Here is a 24,843-nt window from a genome sequence, read left to right on the forward strand (position 1 = left end):
TTATCCGTAAATCACCTTCACCGTAACACTTGGCTCGATTTTGACATGACGTTTCAGAACTACTTGTCAATGTTATACTTCTTTCAACACTCAATCGGAGGAACCGTAGACGTTTCCACAGCCTCATCTTCAACTGTCTAATGTGGATAATGTCCAAGAGACAATTCAGAACAGACGGCCCAACAAGCTCTGATAGCTTACCCACGCCTGGGATTGTGCCAAAAAGTATTTCAGAGATTTTTACTTTTAACTTTCCAATCTTCAGAGCGAGCTTTTTCACGGTATTTCCATCCGGTGACCACGTGGTTGAGTAGGAAGCGTACAATGATGCTACTGGAGCTGCTACCTCCTGAAGTTAATGCAGTGTCGTCAGGAATGGTCCACACTTGAGGCATGTCAACTGCTTTGTCAACAAAGCTTAGTTGCGGCAAAGAACCTCATCGTGATTCAATTAGGAAATTATTCCCAAGGCTACGGTTCTTTCCATCAGCATATCCGAAGAGCTTAACGATTATGTGATGCCTAATCATCCTTCTACCAAACAAGTGGCTAAAGCCCAGTTGAATATATATCAATAATCACTATAATATAGATATACAGTACAGTACATTTTTTCATAGTCAACTACACTCAACGTTTGCTCCAATATTTCACGAGCTGAAGTCATAGATATAAAACATTTTTATGTACACAAAAGGCATATTTCTATGACATATTGTTTAAAAATCGGTCTTACTGTGTTACATTTGCAATATTAGTTGTTAATATTAGTTCCCAAGACCAGCCCAGTACCTCCACATCCAAGCATCTTGACCTCCAAGACCGCCAGAGACCAGCCACCCGGGCAGCTGCTGCAACAGTCGGTTTGCATAAGCAAATCATTTCTGTAGAAACTGTCAGGAAAGTCTCAAGGAAGCTCATCTGCATGCTCATCGTCGCCATCTGAGGCTCGGCCTCACTGCAGTTCGTCCTTGTAAGGTGGAAAAGTACTGAGAAATTGTAAAAGTAAAACACAGTAAAGCAGCACCTTTTGGAGTGACATTTAATAAGTTACCCGGTCAATTATCATGCTTGATGTGTCTCACCTGTCTCACCTCTTTCATCTCAGCAAAGAGGAAGAACTCAATCAAACATTTCATTTGTGAAAAGTATTTGCAAGAAATATGCCTTTTGTGTACATACACAAAATATTTGAGCTCATGAAAGATGGAAGCAAAAACTAAAGTGTTGCATTGAATTTTGGTTGAGTGGAACACTCCAATTATAGCAGTTTAAATGAAATGTGGCCACTTGTGTTGAAAACACTGTTCCCTCCAACTGCTTTCTAAATTTTGCAGTATTAGTGGAAGTACAACACCATAAAAAGTATAACAACACATGGATATTTTACTTTTTTCCCGTACTTCTTTTTCTCTTAACTCAGAAAAACAGAAAAAGTGTTGCAAAAAGCCGAAAGAAAAAACAAACCACCATTTTTATTTTATGTTGACATCGCCCAACATGGTTGGTTGAACCCTAATTTCTGCTGGCTTTTGGACCTTGGATAGTATCTTCTCTGATGTGGTAATGGTAATGGTAATGGTAATGGTAATGGTAATGGTAATGGTAATGGTTTATTTCATTTGAACATGCATCAGATTCCAATTGAGTGCATCCCATAATCAGTTCCCAGTTCCACATGTCCAAAAGGAGTAGGAAGAAGCAAAGCTTATTAAATCCTACCCCTCCATCTGGTACTTTTACAATCAGTAACTGTTACATTTGACCACTGCCTGCTTTCCTAATATAGTTTAAGTTTTTTTTTTATTATTATTATTTATTTTTTTGTCACGTACCGAAGTAGGAGGTGATATGAGCATCCAATGCCATAATGGGTACCATAGTAAGTGTCAATATAGTGATATATATAGCACATCATGACTGGTATTTTTCATGATTTTTATATATTTATGGTTGCATTAAAACATCTTCAAAACCCGTTGTTAGGGGTGTCACGACACACAAAGACAATCACCAGCCACCAAAGTAATGACACCGTAGAGCTGACAAAAGAACTCAGTCCGTTCATGCCAATGTTCTATGGAACAAAGGCACCAAGGCTCTGAAACTGATGCACAGAGTGAACTCTTTTTCTGCCTGTTTGGAGGAAATCAGACACACGGCAAAATGATCAAGTTCATTTTCATTTGTTATGTGATTAATTAACTTATTTATTATCATCCCAGGGCTACTGCCCACAAAACGAGAGATCATTTAAAGTCAAATAAATTAAAGTGTTATTTAATGTTGTGCTATTTTGTTATATTATTCAAGTTGCGCTATTTCAATAGTTGTTGTTTGGTTTGTTTGTCATCACACTTTGCAGGGACGGACCTGAGCAGACCTCACCCCAGATTGGTCAGTTCAGTGGCACCTCCATGCAGGAAGGTGTGTCCACTACCGCCAATCAAATCCTCATCAAGTTCCACAGCGACTTCAGTACCAGCGGCTTCTTTGTGCTCAATTACTACGGTACTCTTCCCTCCCATAACAACCAAGTCCAATATACGGATGCGTATATTATACGCCTTCCTCTATCTATTTTGGTCTGCTCATCAAGCACTCATTTTGAAAAGAGCTTAATTAATAATAAAAGTCTTTCTCCTCTCAGCTTAATTAGGTGATTTTGAAGAGTGAAAGTTGGCAATTTATCCTGGGAACACGGCTCCCTTATGACGCGTGTCTCCTCTCCAACAGCATACCAACTGAGGACGTGTCAGCCGCCGCCTCCTGTCGCCAACGCCACCGTCCTGACTGACGACGACCATTTTGAAATCGGTACGTCTGATTTGCATAATTGCTGACGAGCCGCGTACGGTAGTGTCATAACATCGATATATTCAAAGTGGTGCGTGATTTCTTATTCTTTTTGCATTTCATATTGTTTAATCTGCCATATTGTATTGTTAAGATTTAATTCTTTTGTATCTTTATTCATTGGAGGCCATTTTATCAAGTGGCCATTCTCCTTGAGAAAGTGTGTTTATGATCGCTGCTTCACGTGCTAGTGGTGAAGTGTAGGCGCTCCCGTTCATGCGTGTGCGTGTGTGTGAGTGTATGTCAGAGATGACCCCCCCCCCCCCCCCACACAGAAGCCCTCCTGTGACCTGTGTGTCTTTGTGTGCGGCCGTAAATGACGTCACAGGGGACATTATCCGCTACTCGTGCCTGCCGGGCTTCACCTTGGTTGGCAGCGAGATTCTGACCTGTCGACTTGGAGAGCGGCTCCAGATGGATGGACCCCCACCAGTCTGTCAAGGTCGGTTATATTTCATGTCTGAGATCCGCCTGTTTTTACACAATGTGCCGATTCAAACGTAGCTGTGTGTGCGCACAGATTCGCCCCGCGAATATCAATTCTACTCTGCCGCCAGGCCGTTGTCACATTTGTTGTACGCGCGTGCGTGTTGGCGCACGTGACGCCTGCCAAGGTTGGTTGCAGTCTGTGGCACCTCCGCTGATGCATCATTTAGCAGACAATCACCAGGGGCTCCTTTAGTAAGCTGTGGCATCAGCAGGTCTATTAAGTCATTGACACTTGTGGAGGAGGCGACTGACCCGAGATCATCATCAAACTTGCATCCCTAAAGAGCCCAAAACGTTAAGATCAGCAGGTTTATCAAATAAACGGTTAAGCCGTGATGTGTGCAAGTCAAAGGGGACTCCTTCACATGACCTCTTAGGGATGCCTCAAGGGCACCTATTGTGCTTTCTCTACTTTTCCGACCTATAAAGGTAGTTTAAATGTTGCATTTGGTTGTGGTCATAATAATGTCAGTCAAAGAACGTAATCCTCAAAAACATGTTATACATTTACAGTAATGGGACGATTAGAGGCATGCTTTGTATTTTTCATTTTATCTCCACAGCCAAAGACCTGAAGATGGAGGAGATTTTGTGCCTCCATTGTCAGCTTGCCTTTGCAAGAGATGCGAGGACCACATGCTGTTCAATAATAATAATAAGATATTTAAACGTCTCTTTTGGAATTAACCTGTCACTTTTAGAGACTGAAAGCCTGTGGAACTTTTCTTGGGGGGGGGGGGGGGGGGGGGGGCTAAGCATTACTGTGCAGTTAATTTTTAGCTATGTCTTAAACTTATGATCGGCTGATGAGCAGCCTTCCTCCCCCATTCCAAAAACATGCTAGGTCAGGGGTGGGCGAACTACGGCCCGGGGGCCAAATGCTGCCCACCAAGCATTTGAATCCGGCCCGCTAGTTGCTTTCTAAGTATTTCAAGTTTTAACTTTTAACAACAGCTGGCAACATAACTTGCAAGTCGGATGTCTTATTCAGACAAAAATGAAAAAAAATTATTCAATGTGGACTGTTAGAATTCATTCATTTTCTACCACTTGTCCTCACGGGGGTGCTGGAGCCTATCCCAGCTGTCTTTGGGTGAGAGGCGGCGTACACCCTGGACTGGTGGCCGGCCAATCACAGGGCACATATAGACAAACAACCATTCACACTCACATTCATACCTATGGACAATTTGGAGTCGCTAATTAACCTAGCATGTTTTTGGAATGTGGGAGGAAACCCTCCGGACAATTTTGTTCTCAACTCAAAGCGGCCCGCGAGTCAGAAAGTTTGCCCACCCCATGCTAGGTTAATTGTCGACTCGCTGGGATAGGCTCCAGCACGTAGAAGCGGTAGAAAATGAATGAAAGAATGAACATATATTGCCTATATCTGGTCTACTTATTTGAAACTTTGGTCTGTCGGGGAACAAAATCTTTTTTAAAAATCTTGCTAAAATATTGAACACATTTGATCGTTCCGGATTATGCAAAGTGACAAGCAAACAATATATAGCAGGTAACGATGGAAAATGTGTTGTCCCGTCCAAATTGGGAAGATAACATATGTAAAATTTGGATCCAACCTGCCTTTGCTTTACATGGAAGAGTGAATGCTATTTTAGAGTTTGTTGCCTGACATTTTCATGGATCATCTCATTACTGTCATCAAGAATTCATTACTTTTTCTTTTATTGGGTGTGTTCCTGTCCCCGTGCCACCTCTTACACAAAACTAATTGCTCTCGTTGGGACATGAAAAGTTGAACTTAATCCGAGTTGACCTGTTATTCACATCCACGAGGCTGCCGTAGTCAGGTTGTAAAGGGGCCACTTCCTGTCAGCGGCTTGCTGATAAGGCAGGAAAAAAAATCTCCTGTGTTCCGCTTTTGTTTTCTGCCAAGACTTCTGTTAATTGCCGTTTTATGTTTAAAGGTTAGCAGTAAAGACCATCTAAGGTTACACTACTTTACCCTCACACGCCCGACGTCTCGGGGGTATTTCCCAGTTGCTGTATTCATGGAAGGTAACATCGTGAAATTTAGTATAATTTAATCTTTTTGTTGTTGGCTGGTAGACAATCTGTCACACTGTGGTTGGATCTTTAATGTTGACCTTCTTATGACCTTCATGTGCCTGTCAGATTATCGATTAAGAATAACTTCAACTGCTCAAACTTCATATTACTATATATTATTATATATTACATATTATTTCCACGCACCGAGATTGTGTTGCAGTCATCAGCATATTGTCCTGCTGCTTGTGTCAAGTGAAACAATAAACTATTAAGTAGGGCACCCAAAGGACCAACCTACCATACAAGCAGGTCCAAGTTCCCGTTCTTTAATATTTAATATTTAGTAGATGCCGGTTAATTAAGTGTGATGTGCTTGAATTAAATGGAACCGCTCATTAACAAAGTTATTTGCGTGTGGAATATTTCATATTTCTTTTCAGTTTCCAAGCTGAAGCCAAATTGAAGACTTATATTGTCCAAAGGTGTGAATGTAAAGTTATTGATCGTGTTTGATTCCTAACCGCCTACTAATGTAAAGTGCAATATGTCACTATTCAATAGTTCAACATGACTTGAAAATTACTTTTTTGCTGATTGGCTTCTGTTATGATATGAAAACATGTCCATCCATTTATCGCTGGAGCCTATCCCAGCTATCTTTGGGCAGGTACTCCCTATACTGGTGACCAGCCAATGGCAGGGAACATATAGATAAACAAGCATTCATATGACAATCATCATGCGTGTTTTTGGAATGTGGGATGAAACCGGAGTACCGGGAGCAAAGATCCACCAAGCACCGGGAGAACATGCAAACTCCACCAAGAGATGCCCAAGCGGGGATTCTAACCCAGGTTTTCCTGATCTCCTGACTGTGTGGCCAACATGAAAACAGGACATGTCCTGGGAAAAGAGGACCTTTGGTCACCCTGATGTTTACCGAAATGGTCAGTCAGTGACTTGTAAAACCGTTGTTGTAAAAGTCGAGCCCCCCCCCCCCTCCTCCATCTGCATTCTTGATGAGGTTGTTGTTTCTAAATATGAACTCAACCATGTTTTATGTGACATATGTTAATTATTAAAACGTCATTTATTCTTCCTTGTGTGGCTTGTCCTGACTTTACAGCACAGAATTAACTTTGTGTTTGGGAAACGTTTTGGCATCCATTCAGCGTTTCAAGTCAAGTACCTATGAGCAACCTTTTTTACATCATGTGACTTTAACGCCAGTCGAGGGCCAGTAAACAACTTGGACGCGGCAACTTTGAACCTCTTGTCCGCTAGCACATAACAAGATGGGCTCTTCTGTGAAGTGGCTTATATAATCTTTCATAAGAGACATTCGGTATTTGCATATTCAAATTTAAGAAGTGAAAAAAGCAGTTTTTCAAAAGAGAGGCAACAATTAAAGTCTTACCACCTACATACTTGTAGGGTGACAGGGATGAGATGTCTTTCTTCATACTTGATGTGTTGTGTTTTCTTGTGTTTCTTTCCTCCCAGTCCAATGTCCTGCTCACGAGGTGCGGTTTGACTCAACGGGGGTGATCCTGAGTCCGGGCTACCCTGAAAATTACCCAAACCTTCAGATGTGCTCTTGGCTGATCAATGTGGAGAAGGGCTACAACATTTCTCTGCACTTTGAACTATTTCAGACGGAAAGGGAGTTTGACATTTTGGAAATATTTGATGGTAAGTTTCTGGCAAGAAGACAACAAATACACAGTACAACCTCGAAGATCAGTTGTAGTCCATTTTGCCTACTTCATTGTTCAAACTTTAGTTTATTTATTTTTTTCCTCCCAAAAGGAATAATATAAATTAGAAACTAGTAAGCAAATAATTAGAAATTCATTCTGTTCCATGTGCTGGCATCATCCAACCTATTGCTTTACATATGACTACCATACATACAAGTGTACAAATCACTTAACTGTTGTATTGTTAACTTAACCTTGGATGGGCGAGGGGGGTGAAGACTAAATAGGAATAGTCAAAAAAGATATTTCCATCCATCCATCTATCCATTTTATCCGAGGTTGGGTCGCTGGGGCCGCAGCCTAAGCCGGGCTACTCCCCAGCTACTTTGTCCAGCTCCTCCTGGCGGACCTGGAGGCGTTCCTAGGCCAGTTCAGAAACACAGTCCATAGATCTGAGTCTTCCCCGAGGTTTCCTACCGGGTCGGACGTGCCTCCCCAGGGAGGCGTCCAGGAGGCAACCTGACCAAGGCCTTCACCTGCTTGTAAATCTGACTAAAAGTGTGCGTGCACCATAAACCCAAACCCAACTCCACCTCAAACCACACCTTCTCCACGCCTTGAATTTGCCTTGAATGCTCAATGCAAAGGAGCTTGGTTCTTCTGAATCATGGCTGCTGAGAAGACAGAGACGAAGAAGCAGAACTTTATTGAAACTGAGGTGGAAATCTTAGTTGGGGAGCTGGAGGCTCATAAAAACATTATCTTTGGAGGACACAGCAGTTGCATAAGAAGGCGAGGATGAGTGAGTCCGCTGTCAAAAGCGTCAGTAGAACAGGACGAACCGTGGTAGAACATTTTTGGATAACGAAAGAATAAGTCTACGTGCATGGTCCTGATACTATCAACACTAATAAAGGCCATTCCATAAGACATATGCAATGAAATATTTTTTGGATGCATTGTCAAAAAAAACAAAAAACAGAGCACTATATTAGCTCTGTGTCATTTATTTAATCGACAACCTTGATAATTAATTTATTCAAACACCTCACATTAGGATAAATGTGTTTGCTCCAAGTGTCAGCATGTTGTCGTACTCCTGTTGGAGTTGGATGTTATGTATTTAAAGTAGCCAAATGTTGACATAGTCCGTCAGCAATTATACAGATCCATTCTCTGACGTCTGCTTCTTCTGTACCCGCATGGGTCCCCAGGTCCAAACATCTACAGCCAGAACCTGGCATCACTGAGTGGTGACATGGAGACCCCCTTCAGTCTGACCACCACCGGCCACCAGCTCCTGCTGCGCTGGTCTTCTGACCACGGCACCAACCGACGAGGTTTCCACATCAGATATGTGGGTGAGTATCAAAGTATGTATCCCGTTTATGATTATTTTCTCTTTCCATAAGCACTGTGTAGTATGCCATATAAACTGCATAGCGACTAACACCGAATGGGTTTACAATGTGACTATTTGTATTTTACCACCAAAGAGCAACCATTTTATTGCACATATTTGGATATAAACTATTCATTGAAAAAAAATAGAAGACGAACGACTGGCAACACAAGTGAGTACACCCTCAGTTAAACATTACTGGAAACCCCCTCCCACTTCAGGAACCTGGTGAGACACTTTGCGCTCCCCCAAGAGTCAGTTGTGGAGACAAACTTGGTCACTCCATCACCTTCAGCTTCCTCAGCCTGGCACCTGTCGTCATGGAGGTGTGCTCGGGGCCGTTATCTGTCTTGTGACCCAGTTTCCGAAGTGGGGGGGGTCATGTTCAGCTTCAGAATGTCACAGGGCATGTTGGTTATTCATGATAGTTATTTTGGTACTCACGTGTGTTGCCAGGTGTTGACAAAAAAAATGGTGACTTAGTTTGAGAGGATAGTGAATCTGCCTGGCTGTTTACAAGCTGTACACTGACTACTCAAAAGTATGTTCAAGTTTTATTTCTATCCTATTGCGCCTTCAGAATATGTGTAATAAAAATGGTGTATTTATCACCTCCTGATGTGTTTTATCAGGCAATTATTTTGTATTTTGAAAAAGTTCTGGTGGAATTCACTTGAAGGGAAAACTAAGGTGACACAGAGTAGCCACGCTTTTCACATTCTAAACCCAGGAGGACCGAGAGAAAGTCACAGGCAGGCTTGCATGTTGTTTTGCACTCCATTTCAAAAAGCTTTAAATTCTTAATTGTCTGTTTAATAAAGCAGGTGGTGCTAAGCAATTGGGAATCCTCTTCCATTTGAGATGCATCAATAATAATGGGGGGGAAAAGCACAAAAGAAATACATTTTTCATCCTTTGTCTCCATTATATTTAATACACGAGGGTGTTACAATGAAAGCAAGTTGGTGTGATGAATTTTGTAAAGAAAAACTCTTCTTTGACTTGATTGACTTAAATGCAAACTGATTTGAACTCCTGCGTGTTTGTAAATATGAAGGAGTGTTTGCCAGCAAGGTCCCGGTTGGTCATCTGGCTCAATAAAATTCAGAGATCAAATATACTCGATTTCTGTTGTGGTGTTTATTGGAAAAATGCCCCCCCATATTGCTGAAGCAACCAAGCACTCATACGTGCACGTATAGGCCAGAAAGGAGGAGAGATGCTATGACATCCAGGACCTCCTCTGCTGGGTGGCATGCAGGCCATAAATTGATGTGACGATCCTTGAGCCTTTTTTATTACACTCCAGCATTTAAAAGGAAGTCTGCTTGTTGCTAAAATGTCTTTAACCCTTAGATGCATAAGTGGGTCAAAAATGACCGGGTCAGGTTGTTTTCTTGAAATATCTTTCATCATTTTTTTTTTATCATTTTATATTCCAGGTATTCCTCAAAAAACATGTTTTTGATAGCATGCCATTCACATTTTTAACTTAACTTTTATGCATTCTGAGAATTTTTTGTTTTTGTGTTACTACCCCAACCTGAAAAAAATGACCCGGTCAGGTTGTTTTCTTGAAATATCTTTGTCATGAAATTTTTTTATCATTTCATATTCCAGGTATTCCTCAAAAAACACGTTTTTGATGTCATTCACATTTTTTAGCTTACCTTTTATACATTTTAAAACATTTTTGTTTTTGTGTTACTACCCCAACCTTCCATAAGTGGGTCAAAAATGACCCGGTCAGGTTGTTTTCTTTAAATATTTATGTCATAATTTTTTTTATAATTTCATATTCCAGGTATTCCTCCAAAAACACGTTTTTGATTTCATGCCATTCACATTTTTAACTTACCTTTTATATATTTTAAGAAATTTTTGTTTTTATGTTACTACCCCAACCTTCCATAAGTGGGTCAAAAATGACCTGCATGCATTTTCTATGGAATCCAATAGAAACGTTTGATTCTTATCAACTTATCAACTCCTAAATATAATACTAAATATCATACAAGTGATTATTCCTAACCAAAATGGCCAAATTGGCATAAAAAGGCATTGATTCCAGTATGGGTCATTTTTGACCCACTTATGGAAGAGTGTAGGGTCCAGCCATTCGTGCATCTAAGGGTTAAAATGCATCATGTGGATTCCTTTTGAATATGGTTAGGCCGGTTAGCTCAGTTGGTAAGAGCGTGGTGCTAATAACGCCAAGGTCGAGGGTTTGATCCCCGTACGGGCCACACCTTTTACAAATTTCCCCACTGAGGGACGAATAAAGGCATATCTTAATCTTACCTGCTGACCTGCTCGGCACCCCCCCTTCACTTTCTTGTTATCTTCTTCTCCTTTAACTGGCTGTTCCCCACTCCTCTTCTTGACTTTTCCATCCTCTAGCGATGTACTGCAGTACCCCCGACTCCCCACAGCACGGTTTTGTTGTCAGCCAGACTGGGGGTCATGTTAACAGCACGGTGCGCTGGGCCTGCGACAGGGGGTATAAACTGATAGGAAAGGGCACAGCTGTATGCCAGAAGACCCCCCATGGCTACTACACCTGGGACGCACCAGTTCCTGCCTGTCAAGGTGAGTGAAGCCCGCGTAGAAACAAACATAATACAGAACTCAGACTTTGTACGCCTGCACAGCAGAGTCAAATTCCAGGTCTGGATATGTGCGCTCATTTTCTGTCAATATCGGCCACTTCATATTACTCTGGCTAACTGGTCATCAGCATGCAAGGTCCATCCAACAAATTGGCTTCTTTGATGCGCACGCATGAATTTACCTGTAGAGCCTAGCGTGCTCCAGAGCAGCAGACAGGAAACACCATCCACTGGATTTGAAGGATTTATGGATATGGAATGTGTGTGTGCGTGTGTGTGCATGTGTGTGTGTGGTACCTCGGTTGTCTTTGTTAGTTTGTTTCGAATGGTCCGATGAAAACTGAAATGTATGAAAACCGTAGTTATTTATATCATAGGAAATAATGTACAGCAAATCCAAAGAATCTGTTTTTATTGTTATTAATTTATTGTTGATGCAAACTTCTCGTACATCCTGGCGAGATCGGCCACGTAGACGTCATCTCTGTACTTTGCAATGAACTTTTTCTTGACTTCGATAGTTTTACTCACCTTTGCTGAAAACTGAATCATACCAAAACTGGGGCGGTCCTCAACCGAGGTTTGACTTCTTTTTGCAACTCGAGCAAAACTGGACTGTTCAGGTTGTCGTAGAAGACGTTTCGCCGTAATGACTCGGTGGGACCAACACTAGTCTGACTAGATAGAAGAGTTCGAGTCCGAGGTTTGACTGTATTATGGATAATGGATTGTGATGGACATGAGAGGAGTTCAGAGAAGACCCGGTCGTGACCGAAAGGACAGAATTGTGTGTGCAAGCGGCCGGAATGAGTTTCCATCATTGGGTGGCTGGGTTCTACCTTAGAGATAAGGTGAGAAGGACTCGCATCCGGGAGAAACTCAGAGTAGAACCGTTGCTCTTCCACATTTAGAGGAGCCAGATGAGGTGGCTCGGGCATCTGGTCAGGATACCTTCCAGATGCCTCTTTGGAGATTGGAGAGGAGTTCCGGGCACGTCCAACCTCGGGGAAGACCAACGGCATGTTGGAAAAACTGTCTCTCAACTAGCCTGCCAACACTTCAGGAGCTGGACAAAGTAGCCAGGAAGAGGGAAGTGCGGACTTCCCTGCTTCGGCTGCAGCTCCCGATCTCGGATTAGCGGAGGAAGATGGATAAGATGTAAAAACTATCAAGATACGTATGAACAATGTTACACACTTAGTGCAAAATACGCATTTAATGCCAACTAGCTAAGACGGAGGTCAGTCCAACGCTGTGGTCTGATGGCTCCAGCTGGATGGTTGGATATCTCCAGGTGAACATTTCTCTCCAGCATGTATGTGATGGACTTTAATATGATGGAAAAAACACTTCACACCTGGGATTGATTCTGAAAATTGCATGTGGCTCATCCAAAACACATCAAGTCAAACAGCTGCAAATGATGATGATATATGCATACCAATATTGTCCATCTGCTTTCTGCTTGATGAGAAAGATGAGATTATGCTGTGAGAAATATTTTCATCTGCAATATTTATGTACAGTATATGCCGTAGGATATTATACATTGGTGTGTGAGTTTGCTTTATGAATTTCTGAGAGAACGTGGCAGAAAAGCCACTTCCCTAAAATGTTGCTGGTCAGTTGAGCTTGTAAAAAAAATATTTTAACTAATTTGTCACTTTGGAAAGTTTTCATGTTTGTATTCATGTTAAATCTTACGCAAGCGGGAGTCAAATAGATGCTGATTGATTCTCACCGGGGTTGTGAAGGGCAATGCGATGGCTGCAGGCCATGTTGGCAGATTCGTACCTTTTGATGCCTCTCTGTATGCGGCTACCATTGCTGCTCCATTTTATTATCTCCTTGTTTGCATAACTGTTCATTCAGTGTGGCTCAGCAGATGTTCCTTGCACTCTCGTCTCTCCTTCACTTGGCTCACACGATGGATACTTAGAAACCTCAGATGTGTGCTGGTTTAAGTCCTGCAGTCGCTGAAACCCAGATTCGGGCGAGGAGACTCAGTTGTGTGGGAGGTTTTCTATGCGAGTGCTTTTTTCTTATTATGCAATTGGACGTAGATTTAAATATATACAGTATTTACCATATCAATATCAGATCAATATCACTTCCAAATAAAGCACCTCATAAACTAGACTACTTTGGTTGGAAACTGTACTGGGTCAGGTGCTGCAATTGCAATTGGACTGCAATGATTCCAGCAGCGTAGCCCCCTGTTTAGTTTTATATTTTGAGCTGTTGTCTTGAAACCTGCCTGTTTCAGTTGCATGGTTATTTTTAATAACTTGCCCGTTCCCGTGTATTCTTTTTTTCACTTTGATGCTCCACAGGGAACATCCTTAAAATGCATTTGTAATAAAAATAATAATACATTTTATTTGTATAGCGCTTTTCAAAATACTCAAAGACACTTTACAGAAAAATGGAGTTGAGTAAAAACAAGTAAACAGAGTAAAAGATATGTTAAAATACAACATTCATTCGTTTATACACAGTTAAAACATGTAAAATGTAAATTCTTGCAAGTCCTAAACTTCTGACCAGGAGTGTATTATCAGAGCCACCTAGGATAGACTCCAGCATCCGTGTGTTCCCTAAACAGAGAAACATGAGTGGGTAGTTTTACTGTAAATGCCAATAAGCGGAACTGTCCTTCCTCTATACTTTAGTATGTTTCACTATAGATCAGGGGTGGGCAAACTACGGCCCGGGGGCCACATCCGGCCCGCCAAGTGTTTGAATACGGCCCGCCCAATCTTTCCAAAGTATTTCATTTAAACTCAACATACAACCTGGCATCATGGCCTGAGCCAACCTTTTGATGGTTTTATGAATTTCGTTTTTTGACATGGTCTGTTGTTTACAAAGTGCTCCTGAAAAAAGGGACACAAGCACATAATAATAATAATTATTATTATTATTATTAGATTATTATAATTATTATTAGAACTATTAGGATTATTATAATTATTATATTAATGCTAATTATTATATCAATTATATGTAATATTATTGTTATATTTGCATATTTTACATAGTAATAATATAGTAATTATTATTAAAATTTTATTGTAATTATTATAATATTTTATTATAAATTTTTAAATATAAATATAGAATAATAAATAATAATAGCAGATTGCATGACAATTTTACAGATATAATAATACCAGGTGGACTGTTACGTGTAAAATATATAGTCTGCCCCCCCCACCCCCCACCGTAAATTTTGTCATATCAATGCGGCCCGCGAGTCAAAAAGTTTGCCCACCCCTGCTATAGATGTTGAGACTACGTATATGTCGGGGAAATAGCAATATATAAATAACTTTGTCATAAATAACCTTCCATGCTTGCTGAAAAATCTCCATAATGGTTTGTATTATTTGTTGTAATATGAAATATTTATAGCCAACAGAAGGAGTTGACGCTTCAGGGAACGGGTTGAATTTAGTTGAACAAATGTAAACGAGGCCTACACATTTGGTTCTCCAGGCAGTCCTCCTCAAATCTCTCCAGAATGCGTCTCGTCTGTGCGTCTGTGCAATAAACGTCTGTCAACAAACACCTTTTTGCTGCCTGCAGCTGTGTCGTGCGGCGTGCCCAGCGCGCCAATGAACGGAGGTGTTCTCGCAGCTGATTATTCCGTCGGCACACGGGTGACCTACTTTTGCAACAGTGGCTACCGGCTCTCCTCCAAAGAGCTGACGACCACAGTCTGCCAGCCAGACGGCACCTGGAGCAACCACAACAAGATACCTCGATGCATCCGTGAGTATCAACAATGATGGAAGAGGAAGGCATGCACCGGGAAAGAGTGGGAGTGAAGTAAAAGGCTTGTCTGGTGGACGAAGAACGTAACACTTGAGATTGGTTTTCAATTATTTTGGTGTGCCAAAGGGGAGGAATTATTCTATATCCAATTCTTTTATTAAGAGGTCCATGGCTTTGCATTATTTGATTTTTTTCAGTCGAATTTGAAATTAACTTGGAATAAATTTAATTAATCTTTGAAATTAACTAGGAATGAATATGTTTATATTTTAGGCCGCACGGTGGACGAGTGGTTAGCATGTGGGTTTTCTCCGGGGACTCTGGTTTCCTCCCGCAGTCCAAAAATTGTCCATAGGTATGAATGTGAGTGTGAATGGTTGTTTGTCTATATGTGCCCTGTGATTGGCTGGCCACCAGTCCAGAGTGTACCCTGCCTCTCACCCGAAGGCAGCTGGGATAGGCTCCAGCACCCTCGCGACCCTCTTGAGGATAAGCGGTAGAAAAGGAATGAATGTTTTTATATGCTGGTGAGCAGCCCAAGGGTGTACCCCGTCTCTTGCCTGAAGGCAGCTGGGATAGGCTCCAGCACCCCCGCGACCCTCTTGAGTATAAACGGTAGAAAATGAATGAATGGATGTCTTTATATGCTGGCAACCAGTCCAGGGTGTACCCCGCCTCTCACCCGAAGGCAGCTGGGATAGGCTCCAGCACCGCCAGCGACCCTCTTGAGTATAAACGGTGGAAAATGAATGAATGGATGTCTTTATATGCTGGCAACCAGTCCAGGGTGTACCCTGCCTCTCGCCCGGTGGCAGCTGGGATAGGCTCCAGCACCGCCAGCGACCCTCTTGAGGATAAGCGGTAGAAAATGAATGAATGAATAAATGTATTTATATGCTGGCGAGCAGGCCAGGGTGTACCCACCTCTTGCCTGAATGCAGCTGGGATAGGCTCCAGCACAGCCAGCGACCCTTGTGAGGATAAGCAGTAGAAAATGAATGAATGCATAAATGTATTTACTATATGTTGGCGAGCAGGCCAGGGTGTACCCCACCTCTTGCCTGAAGGCAGCTGGGATAGGCTCCAGCACCGCCAGCGACCCTCTTGAGGATAAGCGGTAGAAAATGAATGAATAAATAAATGTATTTATATGCTGGCGAGCAGGCCAGGGTGTACCCCACCTCTTGCCTGAAGGCAGCTGGGATAGGCTCCAGCACCCCCGCGACCCTTGTGAGGATAAGCAGTAGAAAATGAATGAATGAATGTCTTTATATGCTGGCGAGCAGCCCAAGGGTGTACCCCGCCTCTCGCCTGAAGGCAGCTGGGATAGGCTCCAGCACCCCCCCCCCACAACCCTAATAAGGATGAGCAGCATTGAAAGTGAATGATGTTGAAATCTACATAGTTTTTTTTTCATTCAATTTTAATATGCCGTGGTACTTTTTGAAATGTTAGATTCCAACTTGGCTTGCATCTCCACTGCCGGGCCGATCGACAGCACCGTGTAACCACTTAAATTCCCCAAAAGAACGCTACACGGTTGCTGTATGCTGACATCCTTAAACAAATAACTTGTGTTGTCTAAAATATTAAATCAAGCGTTGCCTGTATTTGCCTTCATCTTCCACTCAAACAAACGGTTCTCCTTGAACTGAAGGTGACTTGTGTGGCCGATGTGCTCAGCGAGGGTTCAAGTTTAACATTCAGTAAAATGTGTGATTGACAGAATTGTTTACCACTGGAACCAGTGTTTATTCCCTGTGGGTTGCAGTTTGCCGTCTCGTTTGGTTTTAGAGTGTGCCAACTCATAAACAGCTTTGTTTGTGGGAGCGGATTTGAATAACTGCAGGAAAATTGAAATTTACATCCTAACAAACGAATGGGCTGCTTTTGCATTTGCATTGCGTTGCATTTACACTACCCACTGTGGGTTGTAAATATTTCTATGTGTGTAAAAGAAATGACACAAATCAAAAATGTCCTCTTTCTCTTTTGTGTTGCTTTGGCGCAGTCATGACGTGTCCCAGTCTTAGTTCCTTCTCTCTGGACCACGGGAAATGGAAGCTGGTCAATGGCTCTTCCTATGAGTACGGGACCAAAATCATTTTCATCTGCAACCCAGGATACTTTCGTGTCGGTCCTGCTCACATCCAGTGTCTGGCCAATGGAGCTTGGAGTTGGAGAAATGAAAGACCTCGATGCAGAAGTGAGTGAAAAAATTGCAATGTGCCTACGCAGGAATTAGGATGGAATCAAAACGATTACAACTTAACAGAAACAATTAAAACCGATGAAATCAACCTCAGAAAAGGCAACGTTTATGAGTAGATGCATGCAGCAAGGTCCCTTCGCCGCTTGCATGAGTTTCATTGAACGGAATTGAATTTCAAGGATTTGTAAATGAATGTCCTCCCAATTTCAAGAGTCACTTGGCCTCTGTTGGATTGATACATACTCTAAGCCTGAAAGAACACATGTTCTTTTCACGCGTTCAGTCTATTTGTGCCACAGCGATAAAGTCCAGGCACTTTGAGCAAGCTTTTTATGTTACCATGGCAACTATCTCTGTGCAACAGATTGTGTGATGGAAAAATTAGAAGCTGACAAAATGTCAGAACATGGATAACGACAATCATTAGACGGCACTGGTCACTTGTGTGTGCCAATAACATTGATGATCTGAAAAAGTCCATGACCTTATTTGACCCTGAAAATTTCAGAATGTGATTCATTTGGGTGTGTTTACATGTAGTCCAATATCGCAACATTATTCCTATTGAGGCAATACGCAGATTGCCAGGATTTTACCTAGTCTTCTTATGTTTCCTGTCCCTTGTATATTCTTCCTCTTTACCTTTTTGCAGTCGTTTCTTGTGGAGATCTTCCATCTCCACCCAATGGGAAGAAAATTGGGACTCAGACAACCTTTGGAGCATCAGCCATTTTCAGCTGTAACCTTGGCTACGTTTTAACCGGATCCACTGTTAGAGAGTGTCTCTTGTCTGGGCTTTGGAGTGGAACAGGGACTCAGTGCCTGGGTAAGTGTTTTCACAACCTGCAAAACCAAGATCTCATCCTCGGTCGTAAGCTGCCTGGGACAGAAAATGTCCAGAAACAGCTGGGGAACTCTTGTTTTTTTTTTTTTGCCAGGTGCTTGTGATAATAAAATATATAGACATATGGTAATGGTAATGGTAATGGTAATGGTAATGGTAATGGTTTATTTCATTTGAACATGCATCAGATTACAATTGAGTGCATCCCATAATCAGTTCCCAGTTCCACATGTCCAAAAGGAGTAGGAAGAAGCAAAGCTTATTAAATCCTACCCCTCCATCTGGTACTTTTACAATCACCAACTGTTACATTTGTTCACTTCCTGCTTTCCATAATACAGTTTAAGGTTTTTTTTTTTTTTTTTTTTAATAATGCACATACACCCAGTTAGCTCTCGTTCCGTGTAGCATGTGGAGAACCAACATGCCCACTCAACGAGCACAAATAAAACCTTGTAATGAACCTGGCAAAACATGCCGTGGAAATGTGGAATAACGTTTGTTAACGCCTCTTATTGGCTTGAAGAATAAAAGAATGAGTACAATGTTAGCATGCTAGTAAAATATCAGAAAAATATCTTAATGGCAAATTAAACATTGTGTTGAAATTGTGTTGAAAATTTCTCTCGTGAAGTTTGTGATGCAGCTGTCTTGATTTGCTCGTGGATTCCTTGGTGTGCCACAAATCCACAACTCATAATCCAAATAGCATCATTTCTGTCATTTCATTTTCAATAATGCAGCACGGATTCAAATGTGTTAAAATCATGTTTTAACCGGAATGAATGAAAAGGTCTCTGATCTTTCCGCAGCCGGCCATTGCGGTACCCCCGAGCAGATCGTGAACGGTCAGGTGATCGGGGAGAATTTCGGTTACAGAGACACGGTGGTGTACCAGTGCAACTCGGGATTCAGGCTCATTGGCTCTTCAGTCCGGATTTGCCAGCAGGACCACAACTGGTCTGGACAACTCCCAGTTTGTATCTGTGAGTACTTAGTTTCTCTGGCAGTCCAGTGGCTAATTAATTGCTTTAGGCCTGGCTTCTATTGTTTCCTTCTGTGTTTATGCCAATGTTTGCAAAACAATAAACAATGACTGCACTTGTGTGCTTTTGTTGTATGGGTTGAGAAAAGAGGTAGAGAGTGTGTATGTGTGCATATTTTGGATGAAACGAAAAATATTACCGAAAGGAAAACCGCTGATGGATGCAGTTTTTTATTAAAGAACACTTTTATATGTATTATTGACAGGAGGAAGCCGTTTTATTTAAGAAAACAAATCAGTGAAACTGTTCATCTTCCTGAGGAAATGTATTTCAATTTCCATTCCAAGTATCTTTTTAATGGGATTCTCAGCTGTTGACTTAATGAAAGACACGTTTTACTTCACCAAGATATCATATGTTGGTCGTTAATTCCCCTGCTGTGCGCTGAAGCTAATTTTATGGTAATGGTATTCTTTTATGATAGGTGTCACTGAACACCTCCCATCGATCACCGTTATTGAGTTTCTTCTCTTCACCCCCCCCCCCCCCTCGTCTTTCCACCCACCATCCCTCGTGCGTCCCCGGATGACATTTGTCAACTCCAGCTGTCACGTGCGGCCACCCCGGCAGCCCCATCTACGGGCGCACCATCGGCGACGGCTACAACTACAATGACGTGGTGCGCTTCTCCTGCAATAAAGGCTACACACTGGAGGGACCTTCCACTGCCCAGTGCCAGACAAACCGCCAGTGGAGCCAGCAGCCCGCTACATGCAGAGGTGCGAGTTCCACACCACGCTTCTTTCATGGTTGCAATACGTACCAGCGTGCTGGACTTGATACCCTAAATGGAGGGGTGGGGAAAAAATGACACTTTCTCAGAACCTGCTGAATAAAAACCTGACAAGGGTGTCGGGATTTAAAGTTGATACGCACTCATAATTTTTTTTGCAGTGTTCAGCGACTGCCACATCAATTAAAACTTCATGATGATTGGACACCACATCATTTTTACATATCAATTCATAATTAAATTGATGTTTTATTAACATGGAGCACCTGTGTGGAGGTTGCATGTTCTCCCCCCTACGAGTTTTCTCCGGGTACTCCGGTTTCCTCCCACATTCCAAAAACATGCTAGGTTAATTGGCCACTCCAAATTGTCCATAGGTATGAATGTGAGTGTGAATGGTTGTTTGTCTATATGTGCCCTGTGATTGGCTGGCCACCAGTCCAGGGTGTACCCCGCTTCTCGGCCGAAGACAGCTGGGATAGGCTCCAGCACCCCCCGCGACCCTCGTGAGGAAAAGCGGTAGAAAATGAATGAATGAATTAACATGGAGTAATTTGGCCCCATATCTATAGCCCAGCTTCATGCTTTTTGCTCATATATGATAGAATCAAAACAGAAGGCGGTCAAGGTGCTTCCCATAATAATTACCGCATTAGATGGTGGAAGACATAAAATGTTATTGGATTTTCAAAGTTCCTGGATGTAAAAATATAACAATTGTGTGCTGTCTTTTTAATATCCAGGATTAAATTATTAGTCAACAAAAGACCAAACATAATCAGGAAAAAGCCGAAAAAAACAAACAAAATTATACCTCAATAATTAATATATAGTAGTTAATATTTACAACCATGGAATTTCCATTTCACCTACGACTAACAATTTGAAAATATACATGGAATAGAAGATCCTGAATGTAATCTCCCCGGGTTCGGAGAAGGTGTCATAAGCAAACTGGTCTACTGGGGTTTAGGTCACCAGTCAAGTTATGAGACCATTGTTTATTATCTCGCCAAAGCACAAGCTAGCGAAGATATGTTGCTTTGTCTTTGTTTCTTCGTGGTTATGTCTGAAACGCTTACTTTTCTCTTTGCTACAAATCAGCACAGAAACTCTTAGCATTCATTTATGTTCTTGTGAGCCACCCCACCCTCCTCTTCCTCTTCCTCCTCCTCCTCCTCCTCGTCTCCGGCTCCAGCCATTCAGTTCTCGATGCCCTCATGTCTGCCACCCGTGTCCATTAGATTTCATTCAGTCTTGTCTTGTTCAAGGCTCCTCCTTTATTCACGCTCGCCGCCGCCGCCGTATTGGTCCTTGTATAGTTAGCTTCGCTTTTTGTCTTATCTGTGTCGTTTTTCCATTTAGCCTTTTTTGTCTTGGGCCCCTGAGGTCAGATTGCCTGCTTGTTCCTTTTTGTTATTCATTCAATGGAGGCTTCTCCGTGTCTGCCTGCCTCCATACTGCTGCCGTCCGCCTCCGTTTATCATGTGTATCTATGCCACCAATAGCGTGATGTGTTTGCTCGTGTCGTATTTATTGCTCTATATATAAAAGTTAATATGTGTTCAGAACAACTTGAACTTTTTAGTGCAGATCAGAAATGGTTTCCTCTGCAGTTTACAAGGTCTAGTGCGTAACATTTGGAATTGAGTTTACCATCAGACGTGAGGGGGAAAAAAAAAGGCTTTATGAGTGTGAACGAGGCCGTAAAGACAGACCTGGAAAATATTAAAGTCATATCCAACTGTCATTATGCCTTCTTTGGTGAAAATACGTCTTTTTGTTGCTATAATTACTCTCACTTAGCTAGCTTTGCAGCACATTTGCATTATTGATGCAATTTGATGTCACTCTGAACTTATTTTCACCCTCATCATCTTTCAGTGCTCTGAAAAACCTCGTCGGCATCGACTGTGTTGTTTTGAAGATTTAGCTTCTCTGATAATGGATGCTTGTGAATTTTGCACGTTTGATTGGACAGTTTTTTATGGCTATACTTAATATAGTCCAGAAATAGTTGTCACTCTGTTTGAAGAGAAAGTGATTGCTCACACCAGTTCTATTTTTGTTCTATTCATGCACACGTGGTTACAAGTGGCATTTATGCAAATGATGCATCACCCAAAAAATGGCTGACCACAAGGGTCAGATTACAGTAGATTGGTGCTGTATTTGTTTTTTACATGTCATGTTGGTATCTTTGTATCCATGCACAGGCTGCTTCCCATCATGCCTTTCTGCACTGCTCTGTAAAAAAAAGTTCATGTTAATATGCTAAAAATCAACATGGCAAAAACCCAAATAGACCTTCCTTAATTGACGCATTTGTCCTCAATTCTGTTGAGATTTCATGTGATAAAAGCAAACCGGTTTATTTGATTTGCAGCTGTAAGGTTCAATTAGCATGTCGTTGTGAAAAACGCCAGCTCACCCACAAACCTACTGAAGGGGGGCGGTGTAGAAACCAGATAGATAGACCCGGTTAAGGACAAATCCACACACGTCAAATGAGTGTGTTATCTTTTTTGCTTATATCTAGCGTGACTGATGCCTTCTTGAATTACACATCACACCCCTGTGCATTGGTGATGCATCCCATAATATGTAAAGCAATACAAAATGTGCCGTTACAGAGCACATCTCAGCAAAGCCTTATCACGGTGCCACAAGAAGACTGAATATTCAACCAAATTGACAGCAGCCCAAAAAGCCGTGGTTTGACCCACAACGTCCTTGAACTAAAAAACAAACCTTCTTTGTCTTTTCGTCTTCCTACAGTGGTGAACTGCACAGACCCAGGCATTCCCGCCAATTCCATCCGTGAAAGCAAGATCGAGCATGGCAACTTTACGTTTGGCAGCGTCGTGTTCTACGACTGTAACTCTGGATATTACCTGTTTGGCTCCTCGGTGCTCACCTGCCACCCGACTGGTCACTGGGACAAACCTCTGCCGGAATGCATAGGTACCGTTATTGTTTTATCATCTTGACACACTATTTGGCAAACACAATGAAACCTCCTTTCCAGAAGTCTGACTCCATCTGAAACATACTCTGAATACATTTTCCCATAACAAGAAATCAAGTAAATCAAATGAATCCGTACCACAAAACAAGTTTTTTTAGTTTTACAATCAAAGTTCCATATGCAGAAACAATTCAAATAAATGATGTCTCAAAGGGACACTCGCAACTTTCTTTGGCTCCATTTTTGACATCATGGACGGAGCTGACTCACGCTTCCTGTTTCCATGTGTGAGCAAGCTGCTAACAAGAATGTTCTGTGATAAAAATACATTAAGGACACAGATGGACTCATACGGTATATTCATGTACTGTACGCTACAAAGAAAATGTACACAAATGGACAAATTTTGTCTTAAATATTGGATGTTAACCAAAAAATCTGGCATATGTTAACCAAGGTTTCCCCGTATTTTGTTTTCTAAACAACCCAGTGTCTTTTTCTAACCTGTTCACCACCGTTTTCTTTTCTTTTTTTTTTTACAGTTGTAACGGTACAGGTTAATAAAACGTTTGACCGGGAGCACATCCTGAAATCTCAATACCCCAGCAGCTCATTGCGATGTTTTGTGGTTCCTAATCGATAGACAGCATCACAGGATCCGGTGGAGCTCCAGCAAATCTCTGAGAATGAGCCACTTGAGTTTTAACAACAAACTTTTATGAGCTACTGCATATGAGCTTGTAATGTTGTTCCCAGACACCCGGCCCATTGTGCACAGTACTTACCTAAAATGACTTCACATTTCTTCATATGACACACAATGTCTTTTATGAAACCACAACACATTTTGACTTAATGGGTATTTATTCCTGACAGCAATCAATTTGTTTTGTGGGGAACTACTTTTCTATTTGATTGTGCTCGATTGACGCAAAACACAAGTAACGACAAATGCATTGTCAAACATTATCCCTGAAGTATGCATCGCCATGCAGTTTAATATGGACGTGGATAAAAACATTGTAATGTGTATGGTGGGGAAGTAACGCCACCTTCTAACAAGTGTACGTACATTTGTCAAATAGAGACTATTGTGCCTCAAGTACTGATAATAAAAAATAATAATAATAAATAAAAACATGGTGCAATCCGGTGGAACAAATGAAAATAATAATCCAAGTAATACCTTGGAACCTCGATTAGGGTCAACCCCAGTTAGGGTGCTTTTCAGTCGGAAATCTATATCAACATTGCCTTAGTTTGCATACATTTAGCATATTAGCATATTAGATGGTGCTTCTTGTGTGTGACACTAACCAAGGTGCCACTGTATCTGTTTCAATTTTATTTATTTTTAAGGATCAAATATTGTTAATCTGTTATTGTGTTCTGTGTATTATGCTGTATTAACTTATTTCACACTATTCATAGCCTACTATGAAGTATGCATCTGAAATAATAATTTTTATATGGTATATCAGTCCCTTTAATAATGTTATAAGTCCCTTTTTTGTATTCTTGGCCCCAGTAAAACTGGAGTAAATAGCACCACTAACATGAGTGTCTATGGATGGCTAATTTATGAAGGCTTCTGAGCTGAGCTAACACCAATTGCTCCACTAATTAGTTTTTTCTAAATTGATATTCTTATTTCCATTTTCTCTCTGTCACGCAGAGGTGGATTGTGGCCACCCAGGTACGCCTCCTCATGCAGTCATGATTGGAGAGAAGTTCACCTTTGGCTCTGCAGTGCGGTATTCCTGCTCTGGAGACCGCCAGCTCATAGGAGACTCATCACTCACTTGTCAGCTTAATGGCCATTGGAGTGGCCCACTGCCCCACTGCTCAGGTACACCAACACAGCACACACACTGCATGCATAAACATGTCTGGACGCATTAACGCTATGGCCTTTTTTCCATTGTCTTCCATGACGATGATCCAAATGTTCTTGGTTACTGTTGGTACAAGAAAAACAATTACAAAACATCTCAAATATCAATCAATTAAGTATTCCTCTTGAAAATCTTGATTGCTTAAATCAGCGTTCCCGAAGCGCTGGGCCACAGAAGCTTTCAGGTGCAGTGATTTAGAAACAATTACACACGTAAATCACTTCATCCAATTTTATGTAAATGCGACCAATTTGGGAAATGAGGGCCCATATTTTATTGACTAAATAATATACAAT

General features: G+C 41.6%; 1 protein-coding gene across 3 annotated transcripts in view; it reads left to right on the forward strand.

Annotated features, from left to right (window-relative positions):
- LOC131105461 (CUB and sushi domain-containing protein 3-like) overlaps window positions 1-24,843 on the forward strand; it is a 234,974-nt gene that overhangs the window by 151,829 nt on the left and 58,302 nt on the right. For 2 of the 3 annotated variants that reach the window (XM_058053596.2, XM_058053597.2), the window contains exons 44-56: window positions 2,366-2,511; window positions 2,737-2,817; window positions 3,185-3,298; window positions 6,865-7,053; window positions 8,276-8,434; window positions 10,864-11,052; window positions 14,661-14,846; window positions 16,861-17,055; window positions 17,714-17,887; window positions 18,718-18,891; window positions 19,497-19,670; window positions 22,463-22,648; window positions 24,328-24,501. In XM_058053596.2, coding sequence (XP_057909579.2) covers window positions 2,366-2,511; window positions 2,737-2,817; window positions 3,185-3,298; window positions 6,865-7,053; window positions 8,276-8,434; window positions 10,864-11,052; window positions 14,661-14,846; window positions 16,861-17,055; window positions 17,714-17,887; window positions 18,718-18,891; window positions 19,497-19,670; window positions 22,463-22,648; window positions 24,328-24,501 — 2,141 coding nt within the window. The remainder of the gene's footprint in view (window positions 1-2,365; window positions 2,512-2,736; window positions 2,818-3,184; window positions 3,299-6,864; window positions 7,054-8,275; window positions 8,435-10,863; window positions 11,053-14,660; window positions 14,847-16,860; window positions 17,056-17,713; window positions 17,888-18,717; window positions 18,892-19,496; window positions 19,671-22,462; window positions 22,649-24,327; window positions 24,502-24,843) is intronic. The other variant, XM_058053598.2, reaches the window with a different exon arrangement.

Source organism: Doryrhamphus excisus, linkage group LG5 (assembly GCF_037039965.1).
Source record: "Doryrhamphus excisus strain RoL-2023G ecotype Guam linkage group LG5, RoL_Dexc_Guam_v1.1, whole genome shotgun sequence".
NCBI classification, from domain to species: domain Eukaryota; kingdom Metazoa; phylum Chordata; class Actinopteri; order Syngnathiformes; family Syngnathidae; genus Doryrhamphus; species Doryrhamphus excisus.